At 35.5% G+C, this 25,508-nt stretch overlaps 1 protein-coding gene across 1 annotated transcript in view; it reads right to left on the reverse strand.

Moving 5' to 3' along the window:
* Positions 1-25,508, reverse strand: part of LOC138304624 (ribitol-5-phosphate xylosyltransferase 1-like) — a 122,154-nt gene that overhangs the window by 71,669 nt on the left and 24,977 nt on the right. Inside the window, exon 2 of the mRNA XM_069244792.1 lies at positions 20,038-20,238. Coding sequence (XP_069100893.1) covers positions 20,038-20,238 — 201 coding nt within the window. The remainder of the gene's footprint in view (positions 1-20,037; positions 20,239-25,508) is intronic.

Raw genomic sequence — 25,508 nt, forward strand, 5'->3', positions numbered from 1 at the left:
GATTTAAAGGAAATGTTGACAGACAGACGGACGGACGACGGACTCCGCGCCATGACATAAGCTCACTGGCCGTTCGGGCCAGGTGAGCTAAAAACTCATGATGTCACAATCAATACCTGCCCACCAGGGCAGAGTTGGCAGATAACTCTTTAATATGCAAAGACAGAAGAAATAACAAATTGCTTAGTTGGCAACAGATGGGTAAAGCTAGAGTTTGGTAAAATGTATTGCCTCAATTGATGAGAGGCTACAGGACTGTATTTAGGTCATACAACACTTCCTGATTGTAGTATATTTTTATAGATGTTAGTTCAAAAGTCAGTTTTATATCCTTATCATGGATGTAGATAATCTTAAAATGTTTGCCTAATATGATATGTCCAGTTCATACAACTTTGTCAAGTTATCCCAAAATAACTTTCAATAAACTTTCTTGTATATAAATACAGGAGGAATTTGATTACCATCACCTAGAACAATGTACTAAAAGAGCACCTATAAGCCAATATCAGAATCACTTCCCTGAATGTCAGCCAATATATATACTCTGTAAAAATGGGCAGATAATGGGAAAATTATGGACTGATGGCAACCATAAAATTATTTGATCTATCAGGATAATAAAATGGCCAGCGGAATTAGGAGGTGATGAAAGCTGCTGGAATAAAGCTTATAGCTCATCAGGAAAGTAAGCTCCGCCAGTGTTGGGCAGTTGTATTATCATGTTTATTGTGGTTTTGTACTTGCTGCTATTGAATGTTTCAGAGATCTATTATTTCTATGGATTATTCATTGGAATAAAAAGGAACTACATTAAGGAATTCGTTTTATATACAAAGAAAATATAATATATCAAAGAATATGTTTTATATACAAAAAGAATAAGGCCAATAGTCCATTAACAAAATTATTAATTGTCAAAATATATAGCTAATAATAGCCTTGAATGTCATGCCAATGTAAGCCCTTAAATTGCTATTACAATTGGCACATCAGGGCACAGTACTTTCAATTAAGTCAAAATTAAAGTCTTTAAGATAAAGCTTAAATGATCTATCATATAATGATAAAGTTCTCTCCATCTAGCTAAAGTTTATCAGGATTTGTATCCAAGGACAGTCAAAACAGCTTTTTAGAATATCATCCTGACAACTAGTCATCAGACTGCTGGACTTCCATTTGAACTTAATCAACAAGAGCTAAATCAAGACATAGCCATGATTATAAGTGGAATTATATGATGTACAGGATTATTTAAATGTTGAACAGACAGTTCACAGGAGAAATGTTAAGCAGGAGTTTTTATCATCACACAAATACAGTTCTACATAGTCCACCTTTTGTTTCGATACACCACCATTATGTTGAATTATCAGATATAGAAAAGGTCAAGAAGTCCACAATGTCGATAAAGTCTTCAGACCAGCTCGCTATCTGTGTGTATGTTTGGACAAAGTCAATGTAAAAAAAGTGAGCGTCTAACGAAATAAAAAACCTGACATTATGGATGAGCAGATAGAGTAAATAATGAAATTATGAAAACTTGAAACTATATTTAGAATCTGTTATACATTATTTAAGGAAATTTAAGGACTAGCCATATATAGCTTTATCTAGGTTAAGATGATAACAAAGGAGTCTAACAGTACTACATTTTATCTTGTAATCATTGTCCACACCACGTCAGTTTATCTCCAGTTCAAAGTCACACAAGTAGAGACAGACAGACAGACATATTCAACAATTGTATTTCTGTAAATGATAGCCATATGTTTGTGTGCATATAAGATTTTACTCGACTATTTTCTGAGGATTATCATGACAGCAGAATTCTTTCCAGGGAATCAACTTCCTGTTGAGGTGAAAGGTCGTGATGTAGCCGTAGTTACTGCAGAAATGATGAAACAGGAAGTTGACAATCAAGAACACTTTGACCAGGTCAGAAACTTTATGAATTTAGATTCTAATGCGGAAACAGATATTAAAAAAGTTTCATCTCATTTTGTTGAAGAAACTATGATAAAGGCTGTTGCTAGATATCGGGAGGAAAAGGGACATTTTCTTCATGAGACCAACTCGAAGAACCAAAATGGGAATACAATCGAAGAATCTGACAGAAACAATAACCCTGGTACAGAATTAGCAAAGCAAACGATGATGAATGTGACCACCAATAAGGACAATACTGGAAACATTGAAACAGGAACAAGAATGAGTGACAAAACATGTTTGACAGAAGTGAAAGTGATAGTACATAACGAAGAAGTGAAGGAAGAAAATTGTACAAACAATGAACTAAAGCCAAAATTTGAACAAGGTGATATTCAAGAATCTGAAAACATTGTTGACAAAAAATGGCCGCTTCTCACCATCATCCTTCCTGAATATACTTATAAACTGCTTCCAAAGGTCAAGGTTTTGTCAGGTTTTGTACCAGCATGCGCTAACATGATATATGGAATATGTCCAATTGGTGACGGTGGAGCCTGGATCTCCTTCTATCACAGCCATATGGTGACTCTCGTGGACAGTTGCGGTACCATCCATCAGGTGGTATCTCATAGCACTGCCATCACGGATATAAGTGTGGCACCTCGGACACAAGACATCTTGACATCAGCTCAAGGCCAATATCCATGGATATCTCCTCAAGGTCAAAATCTTCTCACACTTCCGGAGGTGCCACGACCTTTGACACCATTCGATGAACAAGAGTTTTGGACTGCCCCTAAGAAGAACAGATATTCGTGGAATGTACAGAACGCTAAACATGAACAGCATCTGTGGCTGTGTTCTAGTGAGAACCTCAGTGTATGGGAGTGTTGTACTTGTACATCCTCGGAGACACCTGTCTTGAGGTTCAAGACCGAACTTTCACCAAGGAGCTTGTGTGCTACAATGGACGGCCATATCATTGTAGGCATGGACCAGATTCTAACCAAATTCACAAAGGAAGGTAAGCCCCTGTTCTCTACAAAGGATTTCCAGGTAGGCAATAATTCCTTGGTCTACTCGCCGAGTAAGATAACAGAATGCCCTGTTACACAAAACATTGCAGTTCTAGATCGTAATTGGTCTGTTGAAGAGCAACAGTACAGAAGTTACATTCTGGTAATGGACTTGGAATTCCAGGAAGTGTTCCGATACAAGGGACAAGGTGTAGCTCCTAATCACAGACAATCGTTCAGAAGAGGACAGTACAGATTTGATCCAGTGGATATCAAGTACGACAGCATCGGAAATCTGGTGATTGGTGATCGACAGGGTCGGAACCTCCAACTGTTCCTAATCAATGGTGAAGGACAATTGACAAATTTACTTCACACGGACACATTGCCCACTCAGGCCCTTGGTATTGAGAGAAGGAACATCCTATGGGCAGCCTTCAGTGACTATAACAAGAAACATATCAAAATCCTACAGTACTCTAACTAATGACATCGGTACTGCATGAAGGTGTTCCAATCAAGTTATCAATAGACACTGACAGTTGATGAAGAGATAATTTGATGAATTGTTCTCAGCTTAACAGTACTTATAATGCTTTTAAAGACTCTTACTATATTTATGACTACAGTTAGACTCAAACTTGTCCAAAATATTAAAGAACATCATGCCTTTTCTTGATACACGGAGGGAGGCAATTCAAGTAGGACTTTAAATATGCATAAATCCATATCATGCTAATTATACTAATGTTTTGGGTCTTCAGGAAAAGCTTCACAGATCTTTAAAAGACAAAGCAGTGTAATTAAAGTATATATATCTGGAAAAATTCAATACTATTTGTCCTTTTATCTTATTTTGATTAAAAGGAATAATCAATATTGTTCATTTATATATAAACATTAATGGGACGATCCTGACCAAATTTGTAGTAAACAGGTCGATTGGGTCAGCATTATGCTTATGATAACTGTCTGACTGAGCTGTCCATCCCCTTCACCCTACTGACCGATGGGAATAGAACAAAAATAAATACATCATAAAGGTTTCAGCTTGCATTCTGTCTGCCACTGAAAATAAAATGAGTTCTGACGTCTATGACAGTTATCTATTTTTGATGGTGTCTACATGTTTGGTAAGGTGACAGGGAATGACTCGACGAGAATTCCTGACGATGTAAACAGCAGACCCAGGCCCGTTTTGGGAGTCCTAGAATACAAAAAGTTCAACATAACCAAAGACAGACTTATTGGTTCTATAGATAAAGTATTTCTGTACCAGCATATCAATGGCAGCTTGTGTTTCTTGTAGAATCCAGGATCTGATGGGGGTTCTTCGTCATCTGTACTGTTAATGTGTACTCTCCCAAATTGTTCAATTGTTAAGGTGCTGTAATTGTGTGACGCCAAAAACAGTGATGATTTACCGATATTAGGTAGAACCCTCATAAATACACACAAGATAATACAAGCTTTTGTTTGACTGTTATTGAGATGGGACTGCAGTGGCCGAGTGATTAAGATGTCCTGATATTTACCACAAGCTCTCCACCTCTGGGTTGTGACTTTGAATCCCATGTGGCTTACTAGCCAGGTACTGACCGCTTAAGTCAGTTATATTTTCTCAAGGTACTCCAGCTCTGCTCCACCGACAAACCTGGCATGTCCTTAAATGATCCTGTTAATGTGATGTGAAACTTATAAAACCTAAACTTAATTGAGAATGTGTAGAAATACCATGTCCACGACAACATTAGTATAGATAGCACAAGATCGTGTTTGATAGTTATTGAGAAATCTTTGAAGTACTATGTCTAACATGGTATAGCATGCATGCATGATCGTTTGCGGTTCAGTGAGTCTCGTAGTTAAGACATGCATGGGATATTTAAGGAATATGCTAATATTTTTTACACATGTAACGTATAAAAGCATTAAAGTATCCTGGCAAAAGCAACCAAACCACAACCTAGTGCCTAACAATTGCCCAAACAATTATAACTTAAACCTGAGCTGCATGTGACCCTGAGTCTGATGATATCTAGAGGGCTTACAAAGAGTAAACTGTCAGACACTAGAGCCACTAATTAACATTATAAATATCAATGTCTGAAGAAGGTATAAGTTGATCTTATAGACACTGAGTACAAAATAAGTTTATTTACTTTTCAAGAACTTGGTTTTATCTGACTTAAATTTTGTACCCTATATCTAAAGCCTATTGCGTCATACAAGGACTGTCAGTTTGAATTTTGGAAATTAAAGCTGTAGTTCAGTGCAGCAGTCATTTGCACAGTTACTTGAGGATGCAATACGATGAGTTACCTGAAGTCAGGTCATATTGATCTGTCAAGTAGAACATGGTAGATTAGGCCTTTAGTGATGGCATAACTGACGGCAGAAGGTCAGGAGTCAAGGACACAATTGCTGAAGGTCAGGGGTCAAGGACACATTTGTAGAAGGTCAACAGCACACCTATAGAAAGTCAGAGGTTAAGGGCATACTTTCAGAAAGTCAAAGGTCAAGGGCACAATTCTTCAAGGTCACTAGTCAAGGAAACACTTGCAAAAGTTTATTTGTCAAGGAAACACTTGTAGAAGGTCTGAATATCATGGTCACACTTGTTGAAGGTGAAATTATTCAACAACGAAGACCCAAATGGTAGAATGAAAATTTGAGGCACAAAACAATTGAGCAGAAAAAGCAGCATTGAGGTTGAAGTCTGCAATCAAATTAACCTGCCAGAGACCAAATATGTATACACATTACTGAACCTATCAAAACATGAAGATTTTAAGGTTTGACTTTGAATACCATTTCCAGTTTTTAAATTAGTAAAATTATATGAATATATTTTACAAATCATAGTGTCTGTCATTTAACCATGTTTGATTTTATTTTGAAAGCAAACATTTAGGAACCATGCTTATAACTTATGATTTGTCAAGTATGACAAGTTTTGGACATTATTCCAACAAAATCAGTAATTATTGGCCAAATTCAAAGTCCATGATTAGAGAACTATACTTAAGCTTCATCCTGATAGCCTTCCTCGTGTGACATATTAATTATTGGCCCTAATCTTCAAAGTCAAGGCTGAACTGAGACCTCAAACTGAAGTGACTTTACATAACATATACCCATAAATCAAGTATCTTTTTGGACAAAATATTTTTTGATTCTCGTAAATTAAGGGGAACACATTATTGATCTACAAATACATTTATAATCTAGTATCTTTTTATAAAGGTATGTTTACAATCAAATTGAAGTCTGTCAAAAAATATGCATGGATCAGATCTATGAAATGCCATCTTAAATACCTATATACATACTTTTCCAGGTCATGTTCAGTAGAACCTGGGAATGCTATTATACCTCCAGATGACAAGTGTTGATGTATCATTTAGTCTTTTTGTAAACAAAGTGATCATTATTTATTTTTCCACCTAATATATTAGACATCTTTTTATTTAAGTTGAGTAACTTTTAAGATTTAAGAGAACAATTGTGTCATTTTATTGTGTAACAAAATTAATTGGGATATCTGTTCTCGATGAGATACAAATTTTAACAATGAAAAAACCCACTATACATTTAGAATAAAAAGATAATACATTAATTTTATCATTATCATAATTCAATTTCTGCAGTGTTATGCGATCTATTCTACAAAATCTTGAATACTTCAGAAGGCATGACTTTTAGACACTTCATTAAAACCTTAAGCTTAATGAAATTCTCTGCACTGCAATATTAGGAGCCTTCTTTTAAACTTGAAAAGTTTGTTATACATTGATTTAAGACACATTAAGAGTGACTTGTCTTAATTAATCAAATCAACAATCCTGAGACCTGCCCTAGATTAAATAAATATTATATATTAATCCAGACAGATATTGATTGCTATGGTAAATTAGCCACTGCACTTAGACACTGGGAAATTAATGTTGAACAGAACACCTGAAAAAAATTAAGGAGATTTTCAGATTTTCAACAATCAAATTAGAATGTAATGGCTGAGAATGTCCTATTTGATGCATTGCTAATTCTACATCAAATGTGTCATATGGAGAGGTTACTCAGTGTAACAATGAACACAGACTCTCAAGGTCATGTTTGTTTGGATCATAAGGTCATTAAGGATGTTTCATCAGCAAACAAATCTACCAAAGTGTGGAAATCTAAATGAGAAACAATCTGAAAACAAAACAAAATCATACAGGGAAGATTTAAACATAATTCAGTTATAAAATCAAATTATTCAGCATTATGATATCTATATTTTCAGTCTACATTTATTGAAGAGATATCTTAATTCAAAGTTGGTGAACTACCATAGGCCTTAATTTGCATCTAATTCAAAGTTGGTGAACTACCATAGGCCTTTGCATCTATAAAAATTATTTTGGATTGTTTTAATTAGCCAGGTAGCTATATATATATATATATATATAGTTTAACATCCTATAAACAACAAGGGTCATCTAAGAACATGCTGGGTTCAGATGGTGGAGGAAAATCAGAGAAAAACCTGTCTGTGAATGAGTGGCAACTTCCCCACATGGCACATGGGATTCAAACTCATCACTCAGAAGTGGTCTCAGGGCTTGTGGTAATGTGTTGGGATATATCTTAACTGCTCGGCAACCACGACCCCTAAAGAAGAGGAAGTGGCGGCCTGGGGGTGCTTATAAGGATGTTGAATATGTCATTTGGACAGTTATAATGTCCTGGTAATGAGATGATAAAATTCTAGGAGTATTTATACGTAGTAGCTTAGTTTCTGTTTACACATAACTAATATATTGTGAAAGTTTTGCAATCGCCTTATAATTCACATACATGTTATGTGTTATTGTAGCACCATCACTGAAACACAGCCGTAAAAACTGTCTGATTGTTCAGATTGGATGTGACCAACATCCTACTCAGAGGATCAAGATTTCTAGAAAACATCACAAACATCATTTGCACAGAATTATCACGATGGTTATTCAGAGATAAATATCACCATTTAATATATATGAATGGGGTGCAAAATCTTGCATCTTTGCGCATCACTGAATGCACAAGGCACTCGCATATCATGTTTTTTTAACAGAATCAATACAGCGATTTACTCTACAAATGATTCAAGAGTGAAAAGGATTTGATATCACTTTAGGTGCGCCACACCATGTATCAAATTTTTACATTTCATTTCACGTAATAAAACGTGAAATGAAATCTCCATACAAAATGATAGAATCATGTTAATGTCTATTGCAAGCAATAAACAAATGTCACCAGCATAGAAACTAGTGGTGAAATCAACATTGCAATGAAATTGGAGATTTCTGATCATTCGAAATTCAAATTGCTGAGAGAAACCAACAACTATAGACTGAGTGACCTGATTGGTTGGACTGATTTCAGGAGAAGTCTCTTTCAATGTTCGAAAGATACATTTAGAATATCAGCATCATAAAATGGAACCTATAGATTCCAGTAATCAGGTCTGGATCATAAACGTTTTCATCACGAAAAGTAAAATCAGGCGATCACTATATATTAGAAACCTTTGTACATCATGTGACAGAATACTGGCATCCAGTTGGCTACACATACATCATATAGTATGTATTTAAGTGTTATGCTATGATAAGCGACCACTTCTCCATACGTAAGAACTTTATGTAATAAATACAACATTCAGAACAATTACCAGGTAATCTATTGTGACATCACTATATAATTACATGACCTCATTGTAACATTGCATTGGATCAAAAAGTTCTTAAAAATAAACTGGGGCCACCTGAGTGGTTATGACATATTTAACCGTGCACCTGGGCCCGTCACATCAATCAAAATTAAAGATGAAGATAATGATTTAATGATTAATATCTAGGCATCACCTATAACCAACATCATTATCAGTATAGCAGTAAAACAGTTGTATGCAGAAGTTTTGCATTGCAGAACACTTAATCACGAGTTCCAAACTCTGAGAGCACCACGCATGCTATCCCTTTTGTAGATAAAAGTCTATCCACATGAGCGTAGGCTTTAACCTAACATAATGTAAGGACATATTATTTTAACCTTTGATTCTAAATGATCTTATATTCGAGTGTATATGACACATACCAGACCTTCATGTCGGGTCAACTTTACCAGCGGAGATCTCTATAATACACACAAGTAGCTTTATAACCGAATTTGTGTCCATTACTAGGCGAACATCCATTTGCCAAATCAATTTGTCTGAGTAGAAAGTTACGAAACGGTGATACAAATAAACTGTGACATTATGACATCATATCGGATTAAATGTGATGACTTCCGTGGTTATTTGACAGTGTGCGTTAGTATACTGCGTACTGGCATCAGTATACAGCCAATAACACCCCTCCACTTCACCACGATTCCGACTAATGACGTTCCTGTGTATTGCGAATAAATAACCATAATTGACAAAACAGGTTCCATTTAAAAAACTTTTAGCTTTACACGTAAATATCTGTAACAGAATTCCCAACAATTCCTTTTAATGCCCAGTAGAGATGTTTTAAATGATGCTGCAGCACAGACAGGGGATTTGTGCTAAATTACGCAATTCATTGGCTTAACTGCCAGACCATGCATTGATCTAGTCTGGTCAATTCTTCAAATTATCTCCAAAATGGCGAGAAGTGTCCGCATGAGCAAGTATGAGGGCACATCTTCTGTGACCTTCTGGTGAGGTTGAGTCCAGCAATCTATTCCCACGTTGATACATTCCTATAAATATATGCTACTGAATGCTTTGTGGTATTGAGAAAAACCAGCATACCACTCTGATTTAGGAGCTCTACACTACAGTATTTTTGATTTTGTTATTCTTTAACCATTGTGGAAAAGACAAGTTTTAGAAAACATCAATCTTCTTGTCCATAAGAATTTCTATTTTTTAATTTTAGCTCAACTAAAGCAAAAAGAGGCCATGAGAAAATAGACATTGGGAAAATAAGGTTGAAAGAAATGAAAATAAAGATATCTAACCCAAATTTTAGTCATTTTTTACCAATAATTGATATACTATAATATACAAGAGATCCCAGAGGGATCTTGGCGCCCACCAAAGAATTATCTATGTCTGATAACAGAAAGAGGGATCTTTTCCCTGCTTTTCAAACTTTTACTACATGCTATATATGAAACTTGAGAAAGATCCTTTCAGTACTTTCTGAGATATGTAACAGTAATAAACTTCAATTATTAAAATCAAAGATGGCTACTAGTCGATCATCTTGCTGACCGATAAGTCCGAAAATGCACTAGACCCCTTCAGGAACCTGTACATGAAATTTGAGAAAGATCCCTTCAGTACTTTCTGAGAAATAGCGGTAACAAACTTTAACTATCAAAATCCAAGATGGCCGTCGGTCGGCTATCTTGTTGACCGATCGCTCCCAAAATGCAATATGCACAACTAGGGTTCAAGGGGAACATGCATGTGAAATTTGAGAGAGATCCCTTCAGTACTTTCTGAGAAATAGTGTTAACAAACTTTAACTATCAAAATCCAAGATGGCCGTCGGTTAGCTATCTTGTTGACCGATCGCTCCCAAAATGCAATATGCACAACTAGGGTTCAAGGGGAACATGCATATGAAATTTGAGAGAGATCCCTTCAGTACTTTCTGAGAAATAGCGGTAACAAACTTTAACTATCAAAATCCAAGATGGCCGTCAGTCAGTCGGCCATCTTGTTGACTGATTGGTCCCAAAATGCAATATGCACAACTAGGGCCCTAGGGGAACCTACATATGAAATTTGAGAAAGATCCCTTCAGTGCTTTCTGGGAAATAGCGGTAACAAACTTTAATTATCAAAATCCAAGATGGCCGCCGGTCGGCCATCTTGTTGACCGATTGGTCCCAAAATGCAATATGCACAACTAGGGCCCTAGGAGAACCTACATATGAAATTTGAGAAAGATCCCTTCAGTACTTTCTGAGAAATAGCGGTAACAAACTTTAACTATCAAAATCCAAGATGGCCGTCAGTCGGCCATCTTGTTGACCGATTGGTCCCAAAATGCAATATGCACAACTAGGACCCTAGGGAAACCTACATATGAAATTTGAGAAAGATCCCTTCAGTACTTTCTGAGAAATAGCGGTAACAAACTTTAACTATCAAAATCAAAGATGGCCGTCAGTCGGCCATCTTGTTGACCGATTGGTCCCAAAATGCAATATGCACAACTAAGGCCCTAGGAGAACCTACATATGAAATTTGAGAAAGATCCCTTCAGTACTTTCTGAGAAATAGCGGTAACAAACTTTAACTATCAAAATCCAAGATGGCCGCCAGTTGGCCATCTTGTTGACCGATTGGTCCCAAAATGCAATATGCACAACTAGGGCCCTAGGGGAACCTATATATGAAATTTGAGAAAGATCCCTGCAGTACTTTCTGGGAAATAGCAGTAACAAACTTTAACTATCAAAATCCAAGATGGCTGCCAGTCGGCCATCTTGTTGACCGATTGGTCCCAAAATGCAATATGCACAACTAGGGCCCTAGGGGAACCTACATGTGAAATTTGAGAAAAATCCCTTCAGTACTTTCTGAGAAATAGCGGTAACAAGAATTGTTAACGGACGGACGGAAGGACGGACGGACGGACGGACGGACGGACGGACGACGGACCACGGACGAAAGGCGATTTGAATAGCCCACCATCTGATGATGGTGGGCTAATAAGAAAGTAATATAAGATCATGTCTTTCTCATACAGATCAGAGTTTTTGTGAGCAAAACCAGCAAGTCAGTTTCTAAACTGCATGATAATATGTCCTCCAGGGATCATTAATTTGTAATCATTACTTAAACCTAATAAATTAATGCAGAATCAACATGAAATAAATACTCTTAAATGGAAATCTATACCCTTTATACTATATTGATATACCTCCATGCACATGTACTGTATACGTAGATGAAGGGAGTTTTGTGCTAATTTCTGCTTCAAAATATCATCCTAAATTTTCAAATATATATGTGCAAGGTAAGGTCATACATTATCTTTAAATCTGATTTTACACAAAAAAATTTCCTTCGATAGTTGAGAGACGCTATATGAGAAGAGCATATCAGCGAGACTGCCAAAGCTTTGGGAATTAATCTAGTAAATACAACATAACGAAGGTGATGTTTGTGTACATGTGATACAAGATACATTATACAGTATCACCTCATACTGACAATCAATTAATGGCTTCCATTTCAAAAAGAAAATTTTGACACTTTATCAATTACAGTTCAAGCACATTAATATGATGCAGAAGAGTACGTAGAGAAAATATGCAAATGCAGCTTGCATTAAGAAAGGATGAGGGTGTCTCCGTGTCTCTCCTAAGTGAAGATGTGTCGATACTACACATATCTCCAGGGTGAATCATACAACTTTTATCTAAACCAGCATGACAAATCCACATGTATGGAAATTAAAACCCTTAACAAGGCATTAATGACCAATTGTCCTGATGGCCATTTTGACAATTGGTCAGTCTTTACTGAACGATGAACAGTATCAGTTCAGCCGTGTATATGTAGGGGTCAGGTTGGAGTAGTCGTGTCCCGAGATTGACCCCTAAGGGGGGATGTTACACCTGCATCCCTTGTTAAAAGTGACACTTTAAGAATCCTGATCAAGCCTTTGTTGGACACGTTTTGTAGGGGAAGTAAAAGGCAACAATTCAAGTATCTTAGCCAAATTATGGAGCCGTTAAATTTGTGCTCAAATAAATTTTATGCTATAACTCTGTGAAGGATATCTATTAGCATAATTGGAATTTTTGTAAAATTTTGAATGTCTGTCAGACTGTCTTAAATGTACTGTCCTTCATATAAAATCAGGATGGGACAATTTTGGGATGGAAAGACAAATATGATTAAGTAATATAACCCTTCCCCTTAACCTTTGATTTGGGGTGGGGGTGAAGTTGTTGTTAGAATTTCTGTTTGATGCATTATGTATTTGTCATCAATGGATATTTCACCAAAATCTCCAGGTGAGGTTGTTATAGCCATATCCAAAATAAAGATATAATGAACTTATATTATCCTTTATTCAATATATCACAACCTAAAAGTATAAATAGCAGACGTTAATTGCTTTATCATAATAGTAATTTAACCTGTTTCACAATAACCTGTAAAATAGAACACTGGCATTCTCTATCGCGAAACCAAACGTTTTATGATGGGTGTTTCTCAATTACACAAACACTCGTTTTACGAAGAAAAAAACAAATTATGAGCATCTCTTTTTGAAGCATCATGTTAAAGACCTCAATTATCCTTTGAAACCTATTATTTTTTTTCTCCAATTTTTTAGAAAGGACATTCAAAACTGTATAATTATTTTTCCTCAAGCAGAAGTTGAGCTACATTAGCTGCAAAATGTGACAGCGGCTAAACTTTATATGATGCACAGTTCCTGTGCCAACTGTTTTGTGTTTGGGAATGGTATTTACACACACAATGCAGAAACAATTCTGAGGTATCAACACACTCAATGCAGAAACAATTCTGAGGTATCTAATTTTCTTAAGTTCCATCAAATAAGTTGATATCTGCCAGGTACTGTATAGTTGTAAAATTTTGCAATTCACTGTTCATTTATTTGCGGGGGATTATTTTTAATAATCATTTCTGAAATCTTTGAAACTGTCATTCATACGACAAGCTATTATGTAAACCATCAATTTGATTTTCACGAGGTTTTAAAACTTTGCCTATTTGGATGGATCAACAGTAAAGTTAAAGCCCTCGCAAATATTAGCAACTGTAAATGTGAAATGTAAATATTCCAACACCTTTAGTTGGGATGCTACATTGTAAACTTAAGTTAAAACATATCAGTGCTCCTACTTATAATTTATGGTAAGTCTAAATTGAATGGTTATATATATACCTAATCATGTTAGGTAAATTGACCTTACAGTAAGTATAATATAAGGACATTGATTTTGTTGATCTGCGTTTTATCATCAAATCTAAAATATAAGACATCTAGATTTTTCTTTTAATCCTTTTTGAATTTTCAATTCAAGACAAATAATAAATATGTGAACAAGAGTTTTTGGGATTATTTCTTATCTGAAATAATGAAATATTTTCGTTAAATGTTAATGATTTTGATTCTCGTAAAATGTCATGAGGAAATGACCCCTGTAACCTACAGGATTACGAATTAATCAGGATTTCCATATATGGAGATACTACAGGAAATTAGATTGTCTTTGTTTCTTCCATCATGACATTTCCATGACCTAGAAACAGTTGTTTTCGACTCAGCAGGGGGGCTTGGTGTATGCTATTGTAGGTATAACTTAAAGTCATGATGGCCTATTGGTTAATGTGTCTAAGATTTTCACACTTCCTGGCCTCCACCTCTCCTGGACTATTGGTAACATATTAAGTAGCCATCTTTAGCTTGTCTAATGCACTGGTCAATCTAACTTTGCTCTGACAACCACCTGTAAGCTGGTCTTTATATGCAGGTCAGAATGGCGTCATATTGTGCTGTTAATGGTCATTTGAGACCCAGATAAAGTGGTCTTAAAAGAAAGTGGTCTTTATACAGAGGTAGTCATAAGTCTTTATATACAGACGTGGCCTTTGTACAGAAGGCAGATTTCACTGTATGTATACAGAAAGTAGAATCTTTATAACAATTGATGTCCAGATTTTTGGGTAACTTGTATCCTTGTAACAGCCACTAAACACAGAATGTAGGCCAGACATGACACTTGTTGATATGAGTGGTTTTGGCAACATTAATTACAGATGTTTATAATGATGTAAAGGAAAAAACTTTGGTAATCAGGTGCTTATCGCAAAACAATGAGTGTTTTATTGTCCTGTAGAGACACTGGCTATCACAGTGAGGTACGCCACATGTACACAGGCAGATACTGAGGTGAGCGTCACACCAGCTTTAATTGTTCCTATCAAAATTGCGCCAGTGTAAAGTTCAAAAAGGGAAATACCGACCAGGATTTGTCTGACAGGAACCAGACTCAACATAATCATGTCTGACAAGTAAAATAAGCTCACACCCATCTACCATTATTATGGTGTGTTTTTTGTTACTGTTTTTACATATGATTTATTACATAGGGTACATGTGTTATAAAGTTTGTGTAAAAACAATAAATCAACAAATTATTTTTAAAATGGATAGCACAATAATGGTTTCTTTTTAAAACTGTTCGAGGGCACTTACTGTGGTTAAAAGGACCTTTTCTGTGTCTATATTGTGTTTAGTTTTTCCTTATCAATAGATAGTTAGGAATCATTAAAGAGCCACTATCTTTCCAAAACAAACCAAATTTGAAGCTAATCTATATAATGGCCTCAGATGAATTTAAAACACCAAACATATGCAATCTAATCTAAGTTAACAGAGAAGCTTCATTTCATTGTTCAACAGTACTGTGCAGTATTTAGAAGGATGCCGAGAGGCATAAGGCAACCCGATCGAGTTTTGGATATTAGCGTTTCATTTATGTGATTAAAATTGTTCTGGAAGTGATGAAAAGTGTTTAATCAACAGCAAAAACTAATAACTATTGGGACTCTACAAAATGATTAAATTTGACAGATAGAATTTAAAAATTGAAATTGTTTAAAAAATTTAGTGTGGCTTTTAAGGAAGATGGCAATTATAAAAGATATTAAGCATTACAGTACTATCAAAATCAATGTTTGGTTAAATACAATACTTAAATTGTGACCCTCAATTCCTTTTATTTAGTCCTTGAAATATGGAGACCCTCTAATGTTAACTTTATTTCAATCTACTAAAATAGATTGGAGACAACTTGTTTGTAGTAGGACTTGATAGGCATGGAATCACACAGTTTGGATAGCTGATTCTCAATGTTTGAATTCAGGTTGGTCTCATTCTTTGTAATGATCTTTAAAAAGTCTCATTTCTTTCTTAGAAACAGCCTCAAAGGAACAATGAAGTGTTTAATTGTATGGTAGGCCTATAAAATAAAACTTCTATAGATAGAAAATTTTTTGCACCGTTAATATACCAGTGCATCGCAGACAATATTGCAGTTAAATATGAAGACAACCCCTTTTGATACCAATCCTTTTATATATATCTACCTTGGGAACTACAACCATATATTGTCTGAATGAACATTACAAGTTGTACAGTCTCCAATATCACTGCAAAGTTTTTAAGGCCGCACCCCAAACTGTTAACTAACTTTTATTTGTGTACGATATATTTTCATGAATTTCACGATCCAAGTAGATTCGTGAAAATTTGTCACCGCAAATGAATATCTATATTGATAGGAATTATCATTCAATTGTTAAATTCGCAATAAATAATCTTCGCAAACTTGTTTTGAAATGGAAATCGCGAAATTCAATAGCCGCAAAAGAAAGTTGGTCTACAGAATATAGAACTGATACAGTTGGGGATATTCCTGATTGTGTAATGTCCAGTTTTTTAAAAAGAAACATTTAGTTTAAAGCTTACTCTTTCGAGTTCAGCAAACATGAAAAAAGCAATTTCTTCTTATGAAACTGTTGTAGGCAACAGACTTTTATTAAATAATGTGATATGGTCAGACTGTGACCGTCTGCTTATCAGAGCCGGCCCAACAAGTGCACAGAGACATTAGAATTCTGATCATTCTGATACCCTTGTCTGTTATTTAGAAGGCACAGATGGACAACTGACCCAGACCTCAGTAAAGGTACCGTATAAGGAAAATATCATGTCCGAATGTACAGACTATCATATCCAAATATACAGACTATCATGTCCAAAATGGACTGACTCTCATGCCTAAATGTACAGACTAATATCAAATGACCAATAACACTGACAGGTCTTTTAGCGGCTACTGCTGTTGACTTTGACCTCAGACGACAAGCTTTCCTGTGACCTGGACACAAATCACATTACCGCTCCGTCAATCAGCTGATGTAGATATCAATCACTGCAATAAACTCCAGCCTTAACTGGATGTCCTTCCCAAGAGAATAACAGCGGACAGGACAAAATCACAAATGAAGACTGTGCACCAATCATGCTGCAACATATGCTGATTAAAAGAGATTTTTATGTTTCATTAACACTTATAGCACTAGGTTGTCGGCGTTTATATATTTTCTTCTCAGCACGCGATGAACATCAAAGGGATGCAGGCCTATAAATTACAACAGACTGCATGATTGATTTCAAGAAACGAACACTGTATATGTTTTATATAATATCAACTAATCCTTAATCAAGAAATCAAGTAAGATTGTTTATTGATGAAAAAGGCTGAGGTGTGTTGTTGAGTACCGTACTCACTATCTGTATCGACCAATATCAAATATTGTCATCATGAACATAGAAAATTGGGAAAGTAAGGTTAAAGAAAGAAGAGAAATTTACGATTTCGACAAAAACACATTATTTAAGGCTCTATAAGGATTAAAATAAATTTCTCTTCAGATTTATCAGAAGATAGCAAGAAACAGTCTGACATTTCCATAGGGAAGTTATAAAAAACTGTCTGTATTTCATGGTTTCGACCATCTTTGGAATAATCTGACAGTATTAAGTGAGAAAAAGATGCGGAATAACACCAATATCGTTAAAGACATTGAAGCGTTCTACCGGCAACGTTAACATTATCAGTTCTATCGGCCATAACTGATTACCATAATAGTCTGGCTATTTCTCCTGATAACTTCGTTTTTACAGAATTAATGGCCATTTTAAATTCTGATCCACAGACAATCAGCATTAAATGTCAATCAAAATGGCAGAATGTATGTTTTTTTGTGTATATAAAATTCTAGCCTAATGAAACACAACACTAAGTAATTCAGGATCAGTGTTCATTTCAAACCAAAATATACGGCCACCTTATAAACATTTTGTACATAGATCTGCATCAAAACTCCCTTATAAGGTTACAAATCTAATTGAAACAAAATTTGTAATTTTATTACATTTTTTTTCCATTTTATTTTTTCACTCCTGTTAATGATAAATATTTTTTAGGATCAAATGTCTGTACGATTCCTCCCAACAGACAACTAAAATGTCACATTTACGCCAAAAATACTAAGGAAATAAAGCATATAGAAAAGCAATGAAACAGGAAAGTAAATGAATATACCCCTAACAAGTTCTGCGGAGGTGATGGACAATAATAGATCATTCTCCACTCCCATCCCTCAAAACAATTTTTTTTTAAAATCTTCAAGAATCAGAAAAAATAAAAAAAGAAGCATGGCATGTCTTCCTTTATTCCAGGCCTGGCATATATACATGCCTTCCTTCATTCCAGGCCTGGCATATATACATGCCTTCCTTCATTCCAGGCCTGGCATATATACCATGCCTTCCTTCATTCCAGGCCTGGCATATATACATGCCTTCCTTCATTCCATAAAAATAGTACATTCTACTTTTGACAATACACATAGTCTATCTTTGAGCTTCAGAGTGCTCCTTACAAAATTCTTCGTAGGTTTACCATCCTTTGTGAATCAAATATATGAGAGAATGGCCTTGCCAAATGACTAGCTCTTATAATGATGAAGTTGAACCAAGCTCTAAGCCAAGAACCTACATGGTGGCTGGAAACAGTTCACTGATGCAATTAAGGTCAAACTGCAGTGTAATTATAAAGGCTCTGTGGTCGTAAATCAACAGGCAACGTAATTACAGTTTGTCATTGTAGGAGGTAATGTTGGGCGTGACTTGGTGACTTGTTTGGAATTTTGTCTGACTTTATTAGTGGTGTTGGCGGTTCCACTACGAAGCAGTGAATTTTACCAGAAATGATTCATGAAACGAGGAGATGAGGAATGCAAATTTGAACTGATCTTCCGAAATCAATTATCAACAAATTACAGTGAACTTGTCTAAACTGGATGCTAACGGACCCAGCATATCTGTACAGCCAGATGTCCGTATTGTACAGGTTTTAATGAAATTTCTATTTCATTATGGTGGAATAGACAGGTTTCTGGATTGGACAAGATGCTCAACTGATCAAGCTATACTGTACCATTAGAGAACAAAGGTTATTACAGTGTAACTTGTATAAACCGAATGTAACTGGGACCTGACCACTACAGCCAGGTTTCTTGATTGGTCAAGGGCTAGTGTGGACAAGTTATACTGTACCATTAGAGAACAGAGGTTACTACAGTGTAACTTGTATAAACCAAATGTAAATGGAACCTGACCACTACAGCCAGGTTTCTGGATTTATCAATTAAGAAGCAATATATGCCAAACAATAATGATGAATGGATCTGGATTAAACATGGGACAGTTTTGACAGGTTACACTATAGTCAAAGTACATGATCACTGCCTCTGCTAAGAATGAAACTCTGTTAACCCTTGGAATACTTTTAAGTCTGATGCTCAACTGATCAAGCTATAAAGATGTTCTACACAAGAGGAATACTTGTGGTCACACAGAATTGACAAAATATATCTAAGTCAGAAATTTATCTGTCTTCCTTATACAAGTTTAGTAATAGTCCTAATTTTCAAAATTGCTGATACACATTATTAAATCCTGATCATGAACTATGTAGATATATCTATTGTATCTCTCTCTGTATTGTGTCATTGTTTTATTCTATATTTGTGACTTTTGAATACAATCTATCATTTATTTGCCTTGGGTGGGGAAGGCTACTTTTATTGTATGGACAATGTAGATTCCTATAACTATAGTACATCTCCAGGCAGACCATAATTGATCACCAGTCTACATACAATTTCTATTGGTGGAAGAATTCACAAAAAACCTGCAACAAATAATCCTTTTATATCACAAAGGCATCCAAAGATAATCAGTCTTGCAATATAATGTCATGAGCAGCAACACTTCTGTCTGTAAAAAATAATTTAGGATACATCCTCTCACTACAAATAATGCTACTGTGTCTGTAAGACACATGAAAGGATAAAGAAGAAGCATCAAGGTTTGTCTGCTAACAGAGAAAAATGTCAATTAAATCTTTTAACTTAAAAAAAAAGACCACACAAAAAAACAACACCTACCTATTGCAGCTTTCCCCCAAATTTCAACAACAAGGTCTGTAGAAGCGGAGACGTTCGGGCGGCCAGCATCAGGTTCCTTGTAACTCTTAAAGTTTGTTTCCAACTCCCTAGGGGCGTGTGGTAGCTGTTTTGGAGCCCTGATGTCCTCCTTCTCGAACTCTTCACCCCATGGATTCCAGTCGGAGTCATCGTCGGTGAAGGCTGAAATGAAGATAAACATGTGATATCCCGCGATGTGAATTATGACAGCTAGTATTATCAATATTTCACTTACAGTATGAAAATTATTACAATTGTATAACAATACATCCTCTCGTAATTTCTTAAGTACAAATCCCTGGAAACTGGTATGAGCGTATTACCATGCATGTTGACTTTGAGCTTGTCATAATTTGGTATCAATAAAAATGTCATACTGTCAGTGAATGAAATTCTGTATTATGTCAGTTGAAGGTTTAAAGTAGATCACTTTAAGAATGAATGACACTATAACATCATAACCAATTTAAAAATTGTGTTTTCTTGTAATTACCATAAATGCTAACAAACTCAACAGACACTGTGTGGTAATTGTAGTCCTAACACAAGTTCAACATCGTCATGGTCCAATAAGGGGTAATAATTATTTGTATTTTCCCATCAGCTAGTTGTTATGTATCTGTGGACATTTTATCTAACTTACAAAAATAAAATAGATATTGAAGAAAATTTATAGCTGCAGTTTCACCTGTTTTGTTAATTAGGAATAACATATTTCAGTACAAAAGTGAATTAACATTTTCTTGATGGCATCAATCATATGTATTCTAGCTGGTCTTGCATCATGGATGTTGTACTTCTTCCTTAGATTAATATTTAACACTTTGATTTAATTAATTTGATTTCTTTAACATCCTATTAACAGCCAAGGTCATATGTAGGAGGGAGAGAAAATCTGTATTTCATAGTTCTTGTAGAAAAACCTCTGACAAATGGTCATCAGTACCTATCAACTACCTCACGTGGGTCTGAACTGTCGATCCAACTCAGAGGTAGCTAGTAGGCTTGTCGGGAATATGTCGCAACATCAACAACACCTTTGTAAAACTTTACATTCCTTAATCATGATTTTCCTTTTTCATTAGAAACATACTCCTGTCAATAGGTGACCATCGTTAACCATGGTCAGTAAGGTTAACCATATTTAACCATAATTTTACCATGGTTAGACATGGTTTTGGCATATTTTAACCATGGTTAACCATGGTTAAATTTATGACCATGGTCAACCATGGTTGAGCTGATGTTGATATCCTTCAACTATGGTTGAGCATGAATGTCCATGGTTTCACTTCCCATGCAACCATGGTTGTAATTTCTAACCATGGTGAAATATTAAAATTATAGTGACCATGTGGTTGGCAATGGTTATGATCTAGATTTGATCACATTGCTAAATTACTGACCATATTTTATTAAACTTTTTTTTTTGAAAGTTAAAGATTTTAGATATTCAGGGTTATTTTACATGCGGTATCTTCTGCTTAAAACTTCTAAAAGTTCACATATCATTTCCCATCTTCCTGCTTATAAGTTTGAAGTCACATTTATTGTCACATGACTTCTATATAAGGTGAAACATCACTCTTCTTAAAATGGAAGTTTTGGCAAATTTGTGAAAGGATGACCTCATTCCTGAATGCCTGTAAGTACAGATGAACACTTTCAGAAAGTTTTGATTTATCTGCAATTCTTTATCAACATGAAATCGCTGCACACTGATATTCTTATGAGTTCCTATGTGTATATGTATATATATATATTGATTTGTTTATATGCCAATTGTTATTGAGTTATATTGTCCATATAAATCATGCTTTATAACTATAGGTTTATTTCAGACAAATACTAATTTACTTGGGATGTATTATTATGAAATCAATTGCTGCATATCCCTGATAACAGATTTTCTTAGCACTTATATGGGGTAGAATGAAAGCATAAATGAACATACTAAACTGTTGGTGATTCCAAGTTAAACTCTTCTGTTGTCATATATCAATATATGGATTATACCTAGTGCCATCATCAAATATTGAATTGAGTAATAATATCAGGATTCCGATAGAATTTCCATTTAATTAATAGAAAATTCCTTAGATATTTACCACTTAAATTCTATTGAAAATATCACAAAAAAAACAGTTGAATTCCAATGAAAATTCTGGCAAATTTTACCACTGCTCCACTGGAATTCAGTGGCAATCCAATGAAATTTTCAATAGGGTTACCATGGAATGAATATATTTTAACAACAATGTTACCATGTTTTGACCATAACTTGACCATGGTTTGACCAACAAATTGACCATGGTTAACCATGGTTTAATCATGGTCAACCATGGTCAACCATGGTAAACCATGTGTTTTGACCACGGTCAATTACCATGACCATGGTCGAACATGGCAAACCATGGTGTATTGGCCATGGTTGGTCAATTGGCTTTACTAGGGTTAACCATGGTATATGGGAAGAGATTTTCCCTGGGCCTTCAACTATAGTTACTTACCATGCTTTACCATGGTTTGACCATGGTTCATTAACCATGGTTTAACAATGCTTTGACCTTGGTTTAAATATAGCTATGGTTCCAACATCAACCATGCTTAACCATGGTTGGCCATTTAAAGAAGTCAAAACCATGGTTAGCTATGGTAACCCTGGGCAATGGTTAACCATGGTTTAACCATGGTCAACCATGGTTTACATAGCTTCCATTGACAGGGGAACTGAGCTTCCAATGACAGATCTCACCTGGTATACTTCTGAAGATATTACTAATCCAATACATGCTTTAACTTAATTCTCCATGCTTTTCCTTTTTAAAGCACCCACAACTGACATAGTGTCTGCAGGCAACTTCTGATATAATATCATTAATATAACTGTGTCATGAAGAAGGACGTTGTTCCAGTCAAACATACATGCATCTTTTCATAAAGTCTCTTTGATATATTGGTACAAAAATATTGAAATTATGACATTTGAATTTTTCAAGGTCAGTATATATATAGTGACTCATACGTGAAACAGGAAGGACTCCTCAATATTTTGTTTATGGATTAGAGCAGACAAGCTTAATGTAACCTAGTAGAAAATTAAAGGATTGATATATGCAATCTGACTCAATAATAGGAGCTGCTATTGGAATATTACCCCGGGTCTGCATTGTGTATCCATGAGAAACATATAATAAGTTTATATAACAAAACCTAAATATTTCATGACCATTATATATACTAGGAGAGTATCGTAGATCTTACTGTGTTGTAGTCAATACCATTAGCAATGGTTCTCTTTATATATCTATATGTTAACCCTTTAATGCTTGTGTAATGCTCTTTCGGTGAAATATTACATCTGATCATGCGATTTTATCAGAATGCAATTCCCTTTCTCTGGCATTAACACTTCATAAAATAAAATGTCTACAACTCAATATATATTTTGCTACTATTCGTTTTTCCAATGTAATAGCCTTTCCCAGTCGCCTGCCTAATACATACATACATCAAGAAGTTTGTCCCTTAGGAACCAGGTGATGAACACATATACGTCCACATTATTGAGATACCATATATAAAGAAAACCGGAGTGTCACTGGTATAAACTCTGGGAGAGAAACACTGGGAAACAAATAGAGACATCAAAGACCAACGCTTTACCAAGGTGTTATGCACAATCTCTTGTCTTTGTAGATGGCACCCATAAACTAAAACTGGCTTGGATTAATTTTGTTTAAGGTCAAGGTCATGAAATTTCATGTCAACATGTCAGGTTTAAGAAGTAGAGGAAAGTCAGGGAATCCAGAAAAAAATCTAACTGCCCTGGCCATGTGAGAATGGAACTTGCAATGTGACCCAGAGGTGTTTCTAAGGCAGTGATTGTCTATATTAACCTCTCGGCAACGATTAGATGTACCACACTAATACACTGAACATTCAAGCTGGAACTATATTTCTCACTCCGAACCTATATTGATCACTCAAATGATTAAGCATTGTTAAGTTTCTCAGCACATGTCCTTCAGATATGATTACAGATAATGACCTAAAATTCCCATCAGATTATAGTTATCATCCACAGTTATTTAGCAGTGATTCCTTCTTAGTTGCCACATTCATCTTTCTCATTACAATGGATAATATAAGAATAGGTTTACACGTACACTTCCTCTTGAGATTTCTTATTTCTAAATCGATCAAAATAAATTAAAGACATACACATGTATGTACCTAGTATCTTGACTATAACATATTAATAAGCTGTTTTAGTTATCACCTCCTCTCTATAAAGACCACATGCTTATCAGGACCATTTGGCCACTTGGATATTTTTATTCTTTGTCCTAATGGGAGATCCTTTTACATAGCATAGAAGGCTACCCAAAAGGGAAGCTGCCAGGAACATTGTACTTCACTACTATCTGTGAGGCCACCAAAAGGGAACCTGCCAGGAACATTGTACTTCCCTGTCTGTGAGGCCACTAAAAGGGAACCTGCCAGGAACATTGTACTTCACTGTCTGTGATTCTTTGTCCTAATGGGAGATCCTTTTACATAGCATAGAAAGCGGTCATAATAAACAGTGGTCTTTATACAGAGGGTGGCCGCTAAGGTTTTACTGTGTATTAGAGCATTCCAGCAGACAGGATCAATGAAATACTTCGAATATGACACAGAGCCTTATCATGAAGGTTGTATTGTTCCAAGTCTATATCACACCACACCACCATACTTCTATTTTACTTGTAGTACTTTCTTATGAAAAATGAATTTTGTAGGTGTATTAGGTCTGAAGTCCTGTCAGTGACCCAGCATGCCTTCAAATGTCTGTCCAATGTCGGTCCTTGTTAGGGTAGGAGGGTTCTGATAGATATCAGTCGTCTTAAAAACAAGATGTCAGGTTTAAACATTTATGGGCTGCTCTGACAAATTCATCACCAAACGATGTGTGAGAACTCTACCTTAGTGTGTAGGGACAAATGATGTAATTGTAAAACAAAAATGATGGCTACTCCATTTACTGGGAACTGCCTGGGGAGCTTACAATATCTCGAAATGGTAGCCTAAGTCATTAACTGTAGAACACACAATGAAATTGTTTTCCATTTACGGACAGAAGAATAACTGTCTTACTGTCAAAGTTCCTATAACATATAGTGGTACAGCAACTGCTGCAGTGCTACAGGTCTTACAATGCTACTCATATTGCTAAAAGATAGGAGACAATGTCAAGCAGCCATACCAGGGCTTGAACCTTGAACCTCCTAAAACTAGTCATACCGTATTCAAACAGTGAATAAGCGCCCATGTCCCTATTTAAACTGTCCCTTCCCTTTTTGAGGACTCGTTTCAATTGCCCAGGCATAAGACCAAAACTATCAAAACTATATAGTTTTGTAATATAATTTCTTCTTTTCTTTTTTTCT

The sequence above is a fragment of the Argopecten irradians genome, chromosome 12 (genome assembly GCF_041381155.1).
Source record: "Argopecten irradians isolate NY chromosome 12, Ai_NY, whole genome shotgun sequence".
Taxonomy (NCBI): Eukaryota; Metazoa; Mollusca; class Bivalvia; order Pectinida; family Pectinidae; genus Argopecten; species Argopecten irradians.